Below are 13,132 nucleotides of genomic sequence, written 5' to 3'. Positions count from 1 at the left end.
TGAGTGAAACTTACCCAGCTCCTTCTGTCACCCAAGGAGCGATCAGCTGCCATCCTCCAATCTGACAGTTTAGAAGCAGAAGCCACTTTATCCTCTTCCTTATTAAGTCTGACCCCTGGTACTTCGCACGCCTCCCATGTCCTTCCTCGAATGCCTGTTGTTTGGGAGGTTCTTAAAATGCCACATCATTCCCGTGGCACTGTGATTTGAAGGTTAGTGGAGGACATTCATACATGGGATCTCCAAAGTGAATATGCTGAGGCACGTTTCTGCCTTGTGAACAGTCAGCAATGGCTGACCTTGTTTGAAGGCAGCAGTTTCCCTCACAACCCCTATGGACAGCCTTTAAGCACTTAAAGCCCAGGCGCATCTCAACCTTACTGGAAGTGTTTCAGTGGCTCTGCTGTGGGGTAGTTGTGGTACAGTGATGAGATTGTTGCCTGTATCTGCAAAGCAAAACCTGCAAGTGCTGAGTGCTATGTGTTCAGAGGGCATAATAAACACCTCACCCCACTGTGGTCTGGTGCTGGGGAATTGTCCCCTCCTTAGGGAACACCAGCTTGTAAGTGCTTCCAGTCGCTGCCGAGACACAAACATGCTGGATCTAGTGCTAAGGAAAGAGTTGACCCTCCACATTGGAAACTATGGGCTAAAAAGTGAACAAAACAACTAGACTCTACTTTTGGCTATGGAGATAGCAGGAATTCAGTGCTCCCTTTTAGTCGTAGTGCTGGGAAACAGGCAGTGCAGCCCGTCTCTTATCAGAGAGCTGCTGCCAAAGGGAGGAAAGCGGACAGCAAATATTTACTGTCAGATCAATTCTGTTTAAAGTGCAGTGTTTGTAGCAGAGCTTGGACACAGGAAGGTCAGGTGTAAGGATCAAGGCTGCATTTATATAAGGACAGAGGAATATGCACTGGAAATCCTTGCTTGGAAAGGGAAAAGGCCAGAGGATATGGAAGGGCAAACTATGAGGAGCTTCATCTTTGTCCTCACACTGGGCATTTTCTCATGTTCAGGTAAGTTGCTCAGAGTGGAGTCATGGCCTCTTTCTTACAGTGGTTTAGGGGACCACAGTGAACCTCTAACAGAACTGTGCCTTCATCTCAGGCTTTCCAGTGTACGACTATGATCTCCCTGTCACAGAAGAGGCTCTCAACGCTTCCATTGCAAGGATCAACTCTCAGTCACGGGGGACAAACCTGTATGGTGTTGTCAGGAGCCACGTCACAAGAGTAAGTGCACAGAGAACGAACATTCCTTTACCTGCAATATGCTTTGCTCTGATGGAAAACTCTTTTTCATCCAACCCTGAACCCCCAAATTTAGTTGGAGTTTTCTGATGCTGCTTGGAAGAGGGTGGGTTTGAGGCATTATCTGGAATGATGGCTTTGGGAACTGAAATGTTCTTTTCTTTCTCCAGTCTTTATTTATGTCATCTGTCTCCATGCACCAATGCTGATTTAAATCTGTTAGTGTCTAAATACAGGCAGGAAATTCTTTATCTGCTTTAATTTGCATTGCTAAGAATGATGTTGGGTACCCAAAGTTAAGGAGTAACATGCTGTAACTGTTCTGTTTCTATAGATGGCATGTATCAAGTCCTCTGCAAGGATGAATGACAAGATGACTTTGAGATTGATCTAGTTTGGAAAAGTACTTGAAAGCAGTGGGGTTTTGTTGGTTGTTGGGGTTTGGGTTTTGGTTTCAGTGGGGAGTGGGGTGAGTCTCCCATCTTGAGCTAAAACACTGCTTAGACTGCCTGTGAGGCACCTGGGCAGACAATGCAAGACTGTATTAACTGCATTAATTCAATTGCCTCCAGTGGTGGGATTTACTTTCTAAGCCTACTTACTTGCACAATAGGCTTCCCAGCAGTCTAGATATTCAAAGCAGAGCTGTTAGCATCCTGCTTCCCTCAGAAGATGGGGTAGCACACAGGGTAATGGTATGCTTATCTACCTTTGAGAGCTCTTAAGTCCCCCCAGCTGACTCTGAGCAGTAGGAGGATCCTGCAGTGGTAGTAGGGATTCAAGTGAGACCCCCATGGAAAGCTGTTCTATGTTGCTGACTAAGAGAGAAATTCCTGAGCACAATAAAACAGGCTTTCTCACGCACAGTAATCGGCTCTAAATTGGGCACTGAGCCGTAATGCCCTTACGTCGGCTTCTGCTTGACAAAGAAGCAAGGCTGCCATGTAGCAGGCATAGAGGAATGACAGGCACTAATTATGTATTGTCTTGACCTTCCTTTGACCAGGTTGACATGTGGAACAGTGATGCCTATAGACTGGAGCTGCAGTTCAGCATCCGTGAAACGGAGTGCACGAAAGCATCGGGGAGAGACCCGTTCACATGTGACTTCAGAATTGGGCCTTTTGTGGTAAGTGAATGTGGTGTGAATGTGAAACCCCAAATTGATGTAGGATGACGGACTTGAGGGTGTTGGGTGGGGAGAAGCTCCCAGTGACCTGGCAGGACATGGGTGGTTTCTGAGCTGCACCCCCAGAGCATGAGCAGCAGTTCAGGAAGGGGATCCTGCCCCTCTGCTGTGCTCTGGGGAGACCCCCTGCAGTCCCAATCCAGCTCTGGGGCAGCAGCACAAGAGGGACGTGGAGCAGCTGGAGTGAGGCCAGAGGAGGCCACAGAGATGCTCCAAGGGCTGGAGCAGCTCTTGCTCTGGAGCCAGGCTGAGAGAACGGGGCTGGGTCAGCCTGGAGAACAGAAGGCTCCTTAAGGAGAGACCTTAGAGCAGCTCCAGTGCCTCAAGGTTCTACAAGAAACCTGGAGAGGGGCTTTGGACAAGGGCCTGCAGGGACAGGACAAGGGGAATGGCTTTAACCTGCCAGAACAGGGGAGACTGAGATGAGCTCTTAGGCAGAAGCTCTTCCCTGTGAGGGTGCTGAGGCTCTGGCACAGGGTGCCCAGAGAAGCTGTGGCTGCCCCATCCCTGGCAGTGCTCAAGGCCAGGTTGGGCACAGGGGCTTGGAGCAACCTGCTCTAGTGGAAGGTGTCCCTGCCTGTGGCAGGGGTTGGAGCTGGAGGAGCTTTAAGGTCCCTTCCAACACAAATCAGTTTGATTCTACAGTGATTCTATGAGTTGTTGAAACACTGGTTTTCCTTTGTGAATGTCTGTAACCTTACCTGTCCTTCCTGGGCACAATGGTTAGGAAGCAGGAGGGATTCTGTGAAGACACAGGACAGATGCTGCAAAGGCTTTCCTTATAGCTTATGAGTCATGCTACTACCTCAGGAGGTAGTTTACTCCATGAAGAGTGGGGCAAACTTCTCTGAGTAACTACTCTTGATTTAAGCAGCTTGTGTGTGCATGTAGGTGGGATAACACGAAACTGATGGTTGTTGCTAGATACTCTTTAATGATGCAAGTGTTGGCTGCTGTGAAGTTATCACTGTATCCTGGACAGACACCATCCCTCTGCTTTTCTTCCTGGGGAAATGCGCTATGAAAGGTAGTGTGAGGACCTCTCTCTTTTCCAGACTTGGGTGCAGGTTTTGCTGGAGCTTCTTAAAGGTAGCTGACTTAAAGGTAGTTTAACTTGTAGAGCTGGAGCTGCCATCAGCATAGCCCTGGGCAGCCCTTCTGCTTGTGCTTGGTGATGCCAGAGCCATGAAAAGGAGTTAGAGATTTTCTTCTACCTCAAGCAGGCTGAAGGCTTCATACAGCTGACATGTAATTGTGGAGCAATGACCTGGGTGTAGTCATGTGCTGCCAGAATATATTTACCTGACTACAGTCTGCTCTGATAATGTGAGAGGTGTACGATCTTCCTCTTGGAATTTAATCCCTGTACAAGTTCCCATCCCCAGTGAAGGCCCCGTGAGAGGCTTTGTCCTATGGCTTTGCTCTAAGAGATTTGCTCTGGTTTGATCTGTTACAGCCAACCACTTTCTGCAGAAGTGTTGTGGAAGTCTCCCATGAGCTCATCTCCAACATTGTTGTGCAGTGCCATCAAGGCGCATCCAGCTCCGAATCACTGAGCAGCGAGGAGGTAAGGGAGGGGAAAGCTCACTTTTACTGTTTGGGGAACAAAAATCCAGCTCATTCTCTTTAAAGGAGGTCAGGTGCAGCTGCATGAGCTGCAGCTCCTGCTGCAGCTGAGGTTTTGATCACAAGACTCGTGTTGGTTTGGAACCCAGCTGTCTCCTCTAACGCTTCACTTTCCATCAGCTGAGAGGTTTGACCTTGCCTGATGGATGCCTGGGGAGAGCGTGAATCTCTGCAGCAGTCTGGCACAGCCACCAGCTCCAGCACTCCTTTTTCATTGACACAATGCCTGGAGAAAACTGATTGACACGTCTTAGGCAGAAACAGATACCCCTGGCTCTGGCTCTGTTACCAAAGCCAGCTCCAAGCTGAGCACGTAATCACAGTACAGCTGAAGAACATTTGCTCTACTGAGATTTGTGTGCCCTTTTTGAGCTCTTATTTGGGTTTAAGGTGTGATTAAATGCCAACCCAACCTGTGAATTCCTTGAGCTCTTCACATCATGCTCATGTCCGCTTTTTCTATGCACTGACACATGAACCTAGGTGCCTGCACTTAAGTGGAGCTCTGCAGAGGGTGTTGTCCTTGAGGGTTATATACGGGGAACCAGGATAGTTTCACAAGCAAGGTGCCAGAGGATATGGACAGCCTTTATTTTGGGGAAGTGGGAGTGACTGAATGAATAACTTGCAGCACATGGGATTCTGTGTCATTTTTCCTTGCTTTGAATTGCCAAAGTGGCTTCCCATTTAGTTTTATTTTTACACCTTTGTTGTTCGGGCTCTATTCACAACCAGGGAGTGAATGCACCACAGGAAGCCTTGCTTTGCAGAACAGAAAGGCTGCATGTGAAGTGCTGAAATATGTAACATAGTCTGGGATGCTCAGTCTGTCCTCTGTGGGTTAAGCATAACTCTTGTTTAATAGGGCACTCAGTATAAACACTTGCTTTTACAAGCAGGCATCTTCCTGCAAGTCTTCTTTAACTATCACTTAAAATTCAGTCCTGCTGCCAATATTCCTGCTGGGGAATATATTTCCTGCAATGTTAATAAGGAGTAAATGCCAAAGGGAATTATTGCACATGAAAAGGAAAGTATTTCTTTCTGCAAAGGCCTGCAGCAAGTGCACTGTAGCTCTTGCTCTAGAGCTGTAACTCAACCTGGCTGAGATGATGTGGTGTAGCTCCTGTAGGCTGGTGGCATTTGAATAGGAGAAGAAATTGTGACTGGCTGAGGCTGGGCTCATTTTACTTGGATAGAGACCAACAAAAGAAGAGTACAGAGAGCTTTTAAAAGAGTAATTGGGGCTAACTGAGTCACAGAGGTGCCCTGTGTGACTGCAGCAGACTAACTCTGCTGTGCAGGCTCTGCTGGCCTGGCCGGAGAAGGTCAGATAAGGTATGAAGGACAAAAAGGTTTTGACTGGAGAGCCTGCAGACTTCCTTAGCAACATCAGTGCTTTGCAATAGTATCAGCGGTGGTCTTGTTTTCAGAGGAGTGAATAACGATGTTTGGAATGACTTCAGTGATCACACAGTACATGGGGAAATGGAGGAGAGGGAGACTTCTGATAAGGTCTGATAAGAAACATCTTTCCTTTACAGTTTATGCACATGCCCATAATGAACCCCAACAGGCGAGGCAGCAGCCGCAGAGAAGGTAAGCCATTCCTGCCATGCTAGACTAGCATGTGTTTGCCTTTTGGATCATCTGCATGGACCACCTGAAGATCATCTATCTGAGGGACAAGGAAAGCAGTTTGCTCAGGTCATAGCCAGCTGCTTTTTCCATTGCAGAGGGGTGTCTCATTGAGGAAGTGGTGAGGGCATTAGGTGTGAAGTAAGGCAATGCTGAGGCTTGTGTGGTCTGTGTACATGTTTTTTGGATGACCAGATTTGTGCTCTTGTAACTGTGCTGCATCCTCAGCAGCGTGAGCAGCAGGTCAAAGGAGGTGATCCTGCCCCTTTGCTCTGCTCTCGTAAGACCCCCCTTTCAGCACTGTGTGCAGTTCTGGTGTCCTCAGCATGAGAAGGATGGAGCAAGTCCAGAGGAAGCCACAAGGATGATCAGGGGCTGGAGCACCTCCCGTATGGAGACAGGCTGAGAACATTGGGGCTGTTCAGCCTGGAGAAGAGAAGCTGTGTGGAGACCTCATAGCAGCTTCCAGTGTCTGAAGGGGGCTACAAGGATGCAGAGAGGGACTCTTCATCAGGGACTGTAATGGCAGGACAAGGGGTGATGGGTTCACACTGAAACAGGGGGAGTTCAGGTTAGAACATAGGCAGAAGTTCTCCCCTGTGAGGGTGCTGAGGCACTGGCACAGGGTGCCCATAGAAGCTGTGGCTGCCCCATCCCTGGCAGTGTTCAAGGCCAGGTTGGACACAGGGGCTTGGAGCAACCTGCTCTAGTGGAAGGTGTCCCTGCCTGTGGCAGGGGTTGGGACTGGATGAGCTTTAGGGTCCTTTCCAGCCCAAACCATTCTGTGATTCTGTAATGAGTACTTCTGGGCATCCTTGAGATTGTTTTGGTGTTATGTGAAGTGCTGAATGAATGCATGGTTGAAAGTATGTAATGCTCATGTATGCCTCCATGTTCTTCTTTTCAAAGACGTATTTGCTCCTGAAGCTTTCCCTTCAAGGGGAAGAGGCAGCAGCTATGGAGACTGGCATAAACCCAGCTACTTCAGCTCTGACAAGATGGAATAATACCCTTTGGGTGAGTAAAATTCAAAGGGTAGCTTTTGTGCAGTTTTGCAGCAGGGTGGGCAAGTGACTCAGGATAAAGGACCTCTGAGAATGTCCTTCTTGGCTGTGAACATGTTAAAAGCTATTTAACTCCCAGCATTTGTAGGACTCGCTTATGGAGAAATTCGGGGACACAAACAACACTACAAGCACCATGGATGGGGTGCAACCTCTGGTGCCAGTGGACTGCCCTGGCTGTGTATTGGCGAAGAGTTGTTGGGTACCCCAGTCTTTCTGCAAGTCACCTACCACTCTTGTGCTGGTGCTCTGGCTTCTTGTACCTGTTTATACTGCAAGCTCGTTTGCAGGCCATGTCTTTGTGCTGAATCTAATGCAACAGGGCACCCTAGGCTACACAGGTCAGCAGACAAAAAGCAAATGTGTAATATGGTATCTGGGAGAACCAAGATGAGGTTTACTCAGGGCATGTGTTTGTTGCAGAGAAGCTGTGAAGGAGATGTTTGAGTTAATGGGAATGATAATAGATGGTGTTCATGCTTCACTGCAGCTGGCAAGGTCTATCCTACACAAACCACCTTTGCTGCTCTACTTCTAAGGCGTTATGTGGGAGCAGCTGTAATTGCTGCTGATATTTCACCTGCTGTCTGATGGAGTTAATCTAAAGGGAAGAAAGAGCTTTAGGAACACAGAATGGAGGATGTTCTTTGGCATGCTAACCAGTTCTAAAGTAGCTGGAAAAGGAAGACAAAATCACTTAGCACTATGTCTTTGTGATTAAAAGGCTTGCACACACGCTTGGGTACATCTCATTAGCAGGTCCCTGTCCCTGCACAAAGTGCCAGAACTTAATGCTCCATGTGCATGGAGCTCAGTTCAGGCCTGCTGCATTGGCAACAAGACAGCCTTAGATGACTCACCAAAAACTAACACATGTTACTCATAAGCACATCCGTGATAAATCTGTATGTGCTGAAGGAGATGTAACCCCTACTCTCCTCAAATTTAGATCTGAAAGGAAAACGCAGTCATTCTGCTAAGGCAGGTCTTTATTTGTGAAAAGGATTTCATTAATCCATATGCTATTTTAGTTTATCTATGAGCCAGTAAAGGTGATAGGCTGTTGTAATCACTGCCTTTCCTCTCATAAGAACCTTTAGCTTCCCTAAGCGTATTTGAACTTCCTTGAGCATATTGCAGTGCCGTTCTGGTATGCACTCTGTGTCTTTCTGTGTACCTTTCATCCAGGGAGATGGTGTGGAAAGACTCAGGCTTACTGAAGAGTGTCCTCTCTCAGTCTGGCTCAGTGAATTTGGGTTGAGTTTTCTTCAGCTGGTCTTCCAGAAGAGTTGTATGCAAGGGCATCCATGTGCTCTGCATGGGGAGACATCCTTGTCTTGGCATCTGGAAAGTGCCAGGTATCTTAAATGAAATCTGTGGCTCTCAAGGGCAGGTGACCCCTTTAAGCAGTAATCACAAATGTTTTGTGTTCCTGTATCTAATGTCTAACAGATTTCTACACTGGAGCAAGCTGTCAAATCTCCTGGAAGGAGAATGTGAAGCAAATTGGGAGGGATTTATGGTTCTTGAAATCCTGTGCAGGAGTTGGACTTGATGATCCCTATGGCTTCCTTCCAACTCAAGATATTCTGTGATTTTAATACTTTCTGCTTGCTCTGGAAAACGGGTTGTGTCATTTATGGAGCCGTGTTTCATATCAGTGTCCTAGGTTTTGGCCATCTCAGAGGCAGATACATCAGGAGATTAAGGGAGAATTTCAAACCCCCTCAAAACTCCCTTTTCTTCTTGTTTTTATCCATTTGACTTATTAGGTAGAAAGTCTGGAGAGAAGTCTTATTTCTCTGTTTCACTTGTATTCAGAACTAGAGGGTTTCATCTGTGGCTTCAATTTGGAGCCACACATATCCAGATGAGTTCATATTATTCCTGGCTTTTTCCCCTCTGTTTGGCACCTGTGGGCTCATGGCTGGCATCGTTACAAGCCGTGCTGTGATGGCTGTGTTTGGTGGGTAATGGAAAGTAAGTGCTGTGTGTTGAGATGGCAGGAGCTCAGCTTATCTGAGAGTATTTTGGCAGAGGCTGAGGAAGCAGCAGTTTAATAATAGGTGACTTTCAGCTGTTATTCAAGGAACCTGTTGTTGAGAGGCAAAGCAAGACAAGTTCAAGTAAGTAATGAAATGTGAATATCCTGTGCCTGAGTCTATGCAAAAAGCGAGGCTAAAGTAGCTCACCAGTGCTTTGTGGCTCTTTATTTATTAGAATATTAATATTCAAGAGGAAAAAAAAGATCAGTGCAATGGTTATATAAAGAACTTTTCCAAGCCTCCAGCCTTCAGATCCTGCTGGTGCCTGCACGAGTTAGCAAACTGCATAGGAAAGAACGACATCAGTGATTAATGAGCTTACTTCAAGTGACAAATCCTAATCAGATTTGCTGGATTTACTTCCTAGTGCATCTCTGGAACTGTAAAATTCACATGTTGTGCTGTGGGCCAGCAAGGAGCTCAGGCACATCAACAAGAGATAGCAGGAGAGCCAGCTGCTGCACAACATCTGGTCACCCTAACAGCCTTAGTCTTCAACAGGCATTAAGGTCATCAGTTAGCTTGGCCTGCCAGGTGTGTGTAGAGTTAGTTGCAGCTGTGTCAGTCACCACAGTATCAGCAAATGATAGGTTCCATTGGTTGGAACCTGCTTGATGGTGTTTGTGGCTCTGAATTGCTGAAAAAGTGGCTCAAACTCAGTAACACCTTGAACCCCAGAAAGCAAAGGAAAAGGGCCCCAACACTCTGCTCTTCCAAAATCAACTGCTTAAGTCAGGTTATGTTCCTCAGGGTGGAGTCTGATCTATGACTGCTGTAGGGAGTCTCACCACCACTGCTTCATTTCCTTGAACAGGAAAACTGAGAAGAAAGCTCTTGCCTTTGCTTGTAATATATATGGAGATTGTGAATACTGATTCTTACTGTTGTTAATCACACAAGGAAAGTGTAATTAATGCCAAATTCTATCTGCATCAAGCCAAGGGGCTGTGACAATGGCTCTTTGGCTGAGTTCTCACCAGGGAGAGCCTACAGCTGGTGGGAATGTGGCAAGGGCAGTTGTTAGAAGCTGATTAACAGCCTTGCAGAAGCAGAAGTGAATGGCCTGGCATCAGTGAATAGTAGTGGTTTGTTTTCAGTGGAAGAATAACATTAGGCCTCTTGTCAAACCCAAGAAATCCAGGATCCAAGCTTCAGAGTGAAATGGATGCTTGTTGGGGTGTCTTCTACAAAAACAATAATGGAGCAGGCTACATCACCCTCCTGGGGTGTGGAAAGCAGAGCTTTTATCCCGTGTCCTCATTGAGAAGCTGCTTGATTCTAGTTCCAGTTTTGTATTCTCATGGCTTCATATGTTCTGTCTTTGTCTTTTCCTCTCAGTTCACCCACTCCACTTTCTGCAGCTCTCAGAAAGAATCGTATTGCTTTCTGGGGGAAAGAAGTGAAGCATCAGAGGGAAGGAAAATCCCTGCAGAATGGGATCTGTTGCACAGTGCCTGAGCTCCATATCCAATCGGCTTTAAGAGTAAAAGCTGGAGCAATTTATCACTTAGGCAACGTGGAGGAAATGACAAGCTGTCTTGGAGCCTGTCTGTGATAGCTAAGTCCTTGGTGTCATCTGGTTTCTGTAGCAGAGAAGTCAGCCTTCTTTCATCTGCTCAGAGGTGAAGGACTGAAGTTGAAACAGACCCAGGAAGGACCTTTCCTGATGCTCAGGTCAGATCATGGTGCAGGGTTGAAGCAGAGGTGTTACAGCAGAGAGGACAGCTGCTGTGATAATCTCTTACCGCTATTCTGAATGTCAGTGATTTTTGCCTTGCTCTTTGTCCACCTCTTCTGGATCTGTTTTGAAGGATTAGACCAACTGAGGACTGTCTTCCAGCTTACTGCTTAATGTTGGATTTTGCAAGCAATAAAAATGAGCTTGTCAAAATATCACAAAGGCTGGGAAGGACCTCTGGAAGCCCAGCACTTGTTCAAACAGGGCCAGGTTCATGAGGTTTGAATATTGCAGACTGGTTTGGGTTTGAAGGGACCTTAAAACTCATCCAGTTCCAACCCCCTGCCACAGGCAGGGACACCTTCCACTAGAGCAGGTTGCTCCAAGCCCCTGTGTCCAACCTGGCCTTGAACACTGCCAGGGATGGGGCAGCCACAGCTTCTCTGGGCACCCTGTGACAGTGCCTCAGCACCCTCACAGGGAAGAGCTTCTGCCTAAGAGCTCATCTCAGACTTCCCTGTTCTGGCAGGTTAAAGCCATTCCCCTTGTCCTGTCCCTACAGGCCTTTTTCCAAAGCCCCTCTCCAGGTTTCCTGTAGCCCCTTTAGGCACTGGAGCTGCTTTCAGGTCTCCCCTTAAGGAGCTTTCTCTTCTCCAGACTGAGCCGGCCCAGTTCTGCCAGCAAAAGATTTTTTCTTAATCTAAACTGGAATTTCCCATATTCCCACTTGTTCCCTGTTTTTTTCTCATCTCTTTGTTCCCAGTGCTGAGTGTTGTAGCTGGTCCTGGTTCTTTGGCCTGCATCCTGCATCTGCAGGGCTGGGCGCTACCCAGATGCTCCTGGACAAGCTCCTCTCAGAGGGATGCTGTATCTGTCGTGTGTGGATGCTCCCTTCTGGCACAATCTATCCCTAAAATGTTATTAACCAATGTGTCTTGCAGAAGAATGTCAGGTTGCCATGGTGACAAAGTTGCTGAAGATACAGTGCAGGCTACAGACTGCTGTGGAAGCAGTCACATGCTCCCTTGGAAAAACACATCCCAGATTTCTTCCCCATATTGTAGCTCTTAATTCAGATGCAAATCCCAGAAGACAATACATCAGCTTCTAACCTGAGCCAGCTCTGCTTTGAGACTTTGCAGTATTATTGATCTGTGTCCTGTACTTACTTCCCTGTTGTTATCTTTTCCATCAGTCTGGTTCTTTTTTTCCCTTTACACCAATGAACAGCTGACATTTCATCTGTGCACATGTGGAGTGGTTTGTGGATGCACAATGACAGATTCCTTGTGGTGTGATTCTGATGCTAAACCAATAAATAAGCAGTTCAGTGAAGCTGGATGCACTTTTTATCTGAGGCCATGGATGTTTGGTTATTTCTGTCAAGTACGAGACAAATCCTGAGCTATGCCATTTCTCCCCCTCCCTTGTCTTAAAGTAGATCGGAGAATGAGAAGAATCAAGATTCAGAGGTGGAGCATGGGAAGAAAGAAGCTGATGCCATTTCCTTTCCTTTTCCGTGACAGAACCATTCCGTAATGAAACGGAAGTCTTTCCCTAAACTTGCTTTCTGCTGTGACGTCAAATGGCCAGTGGATGAGCTCCTGAGACGCTAAGTGCCCACACTTGTGAGTTGATAGCTGCCTTCTGATGCATTAGATCTCAGTGGGAGGACTCTCTCAGACACCTAGACACAGTTACGTGTCCAGTATGTGATGCACCATCCTCTAATGATGCTATTAAAGGATCATTATTCCATCTGTTTATTCTGCATTGCTCTCTGGTTGCTTGTAATCTTTAGTCAAACTAATAAACACTCCATTTCTTTTTCTCTGGGGTGCAGCAGCTGCGGACAAGGTGTCTTCCTGCAAATCCAAGTTTTAGCCCACAAGTAATCAAGCTTTAATGGATACTTGACTCATGTGGAGAGCTGAGGGAACCTATGATAGTGATTGGTACATGACATTAGTCATGTACTAATTGTCATGACAAGAGTGGTTAGAAGTCCTCAAAGAATCAGTGTTGGAGATACCAGCAAAAGTGATGTTAGAGATCTATTGTTTCAACAGAATTCAATGGCAAGGTTCACTCTACAGGATGTAAAAGGAAATTGTATCAAAATTGGTGATGATTTATATAGAATTGGACTAATGTGATGTGTACAGAAACTGGGGACATAAAGGGACAAGGGAGATCCTCCTGTTGAGTCACAGGGTTCAGCATGGACCCCTTGCTTTCTGAACTCATGACTGGATCCAGTCTTAGTCCCATACTTGGTCAACAGTTTATGCCTAGGGATAAGAGGTTATATGTTGTGTCCAGCAGCAGTGCAGGTTTCATTCACAATTTGAAGGTGAATCACAAGATTTCTAACTTGACTTAGAGCTAATACACACACAGCTGCAATCCGATATCTAAACACAATACACACACACAAAGATATGTATATATGTACAAATGTATGCCTGCAAAAATACGTATGTATGTATAAAGAATTCTGTTAAAAATTTCCTTGAGGTGCAGTGAGAATGCATCAGCTTTCTCAATACTCCTCAATGGGCTCTTTGGTTATGGTGCAGGCTGGCATTAGGGCTCTGCACACCTAATTCACCTAGTGCAGATGTGATCCCACTGAACAC

General features: G+C 46.5%; 1 protein-coding gene across 4 annotated transcripts; it reads left to right on the top strand.

The window, feature by feature from the left end:
- Positions 1-857: 857 nt before the first annotated feature.
- SPP2 (secreted phosphoprotein 2) lies at positions 858-12,251 on the top strand. Of its 4 annotated transcripts, none has more exons than XM_061379378.1 (7): positions 858-1,019; positions 1,111-1,235; positions 2,260-2,382; positions 3,899-4,009; positions 5,613-5,667; positions 6,616-6,723; positions 12,020-12,251. In XM_061379378.1, exons 1-6 carry the CDS (start codon positions 956-958, stop codon positions 6,711-6,713), a joined length of 576 nt encoding a protein of 191 aa, XP_061235362.1. In that variant the 5' UTR covers positions 858-955; the 3' UTR covers positions 6,714-6,723; positions 12,020-12,251. The 4 variants fall into 4 exon arrangements, with proteins under 4 accessions (XP_061235362.1, XP_061235360.1, XP_061235361.1 ...); XM_061379376.1 differs by having other exon boundaries at positions 11,935-12,251; XM_061379377.1 differs by having other exon boundaries at positions 11,932-12,251.
- The last annotated feature ends 881 nt before the right edge of the window (positions 12,252-13,132 follow it).

This window comes from Neopsephotus bourkii, unplaced genomic scaffold (assembly GCF_033783945.1).
Source record: "Neopsephotus bourkii isolate Nb327-2 ecotype Australia unplaced genomic scaffold, CSIRO-AGI_Nbou_v1 NB_1768, whole genome shotgun sequence".
Taxonomy (NCBI): domain Eukaryota; kingdom Metazoa; phylum Chordata; class Aves; order Psittaciformes; family Psittacidae; genus Neopsephotus; species Neopsephotus bourkii.
The sequence above is the reverse complement of the archived record's forward strand: the minus strand, read 5'-3'. Positions and strand labels throughout refer to the sequence as shown.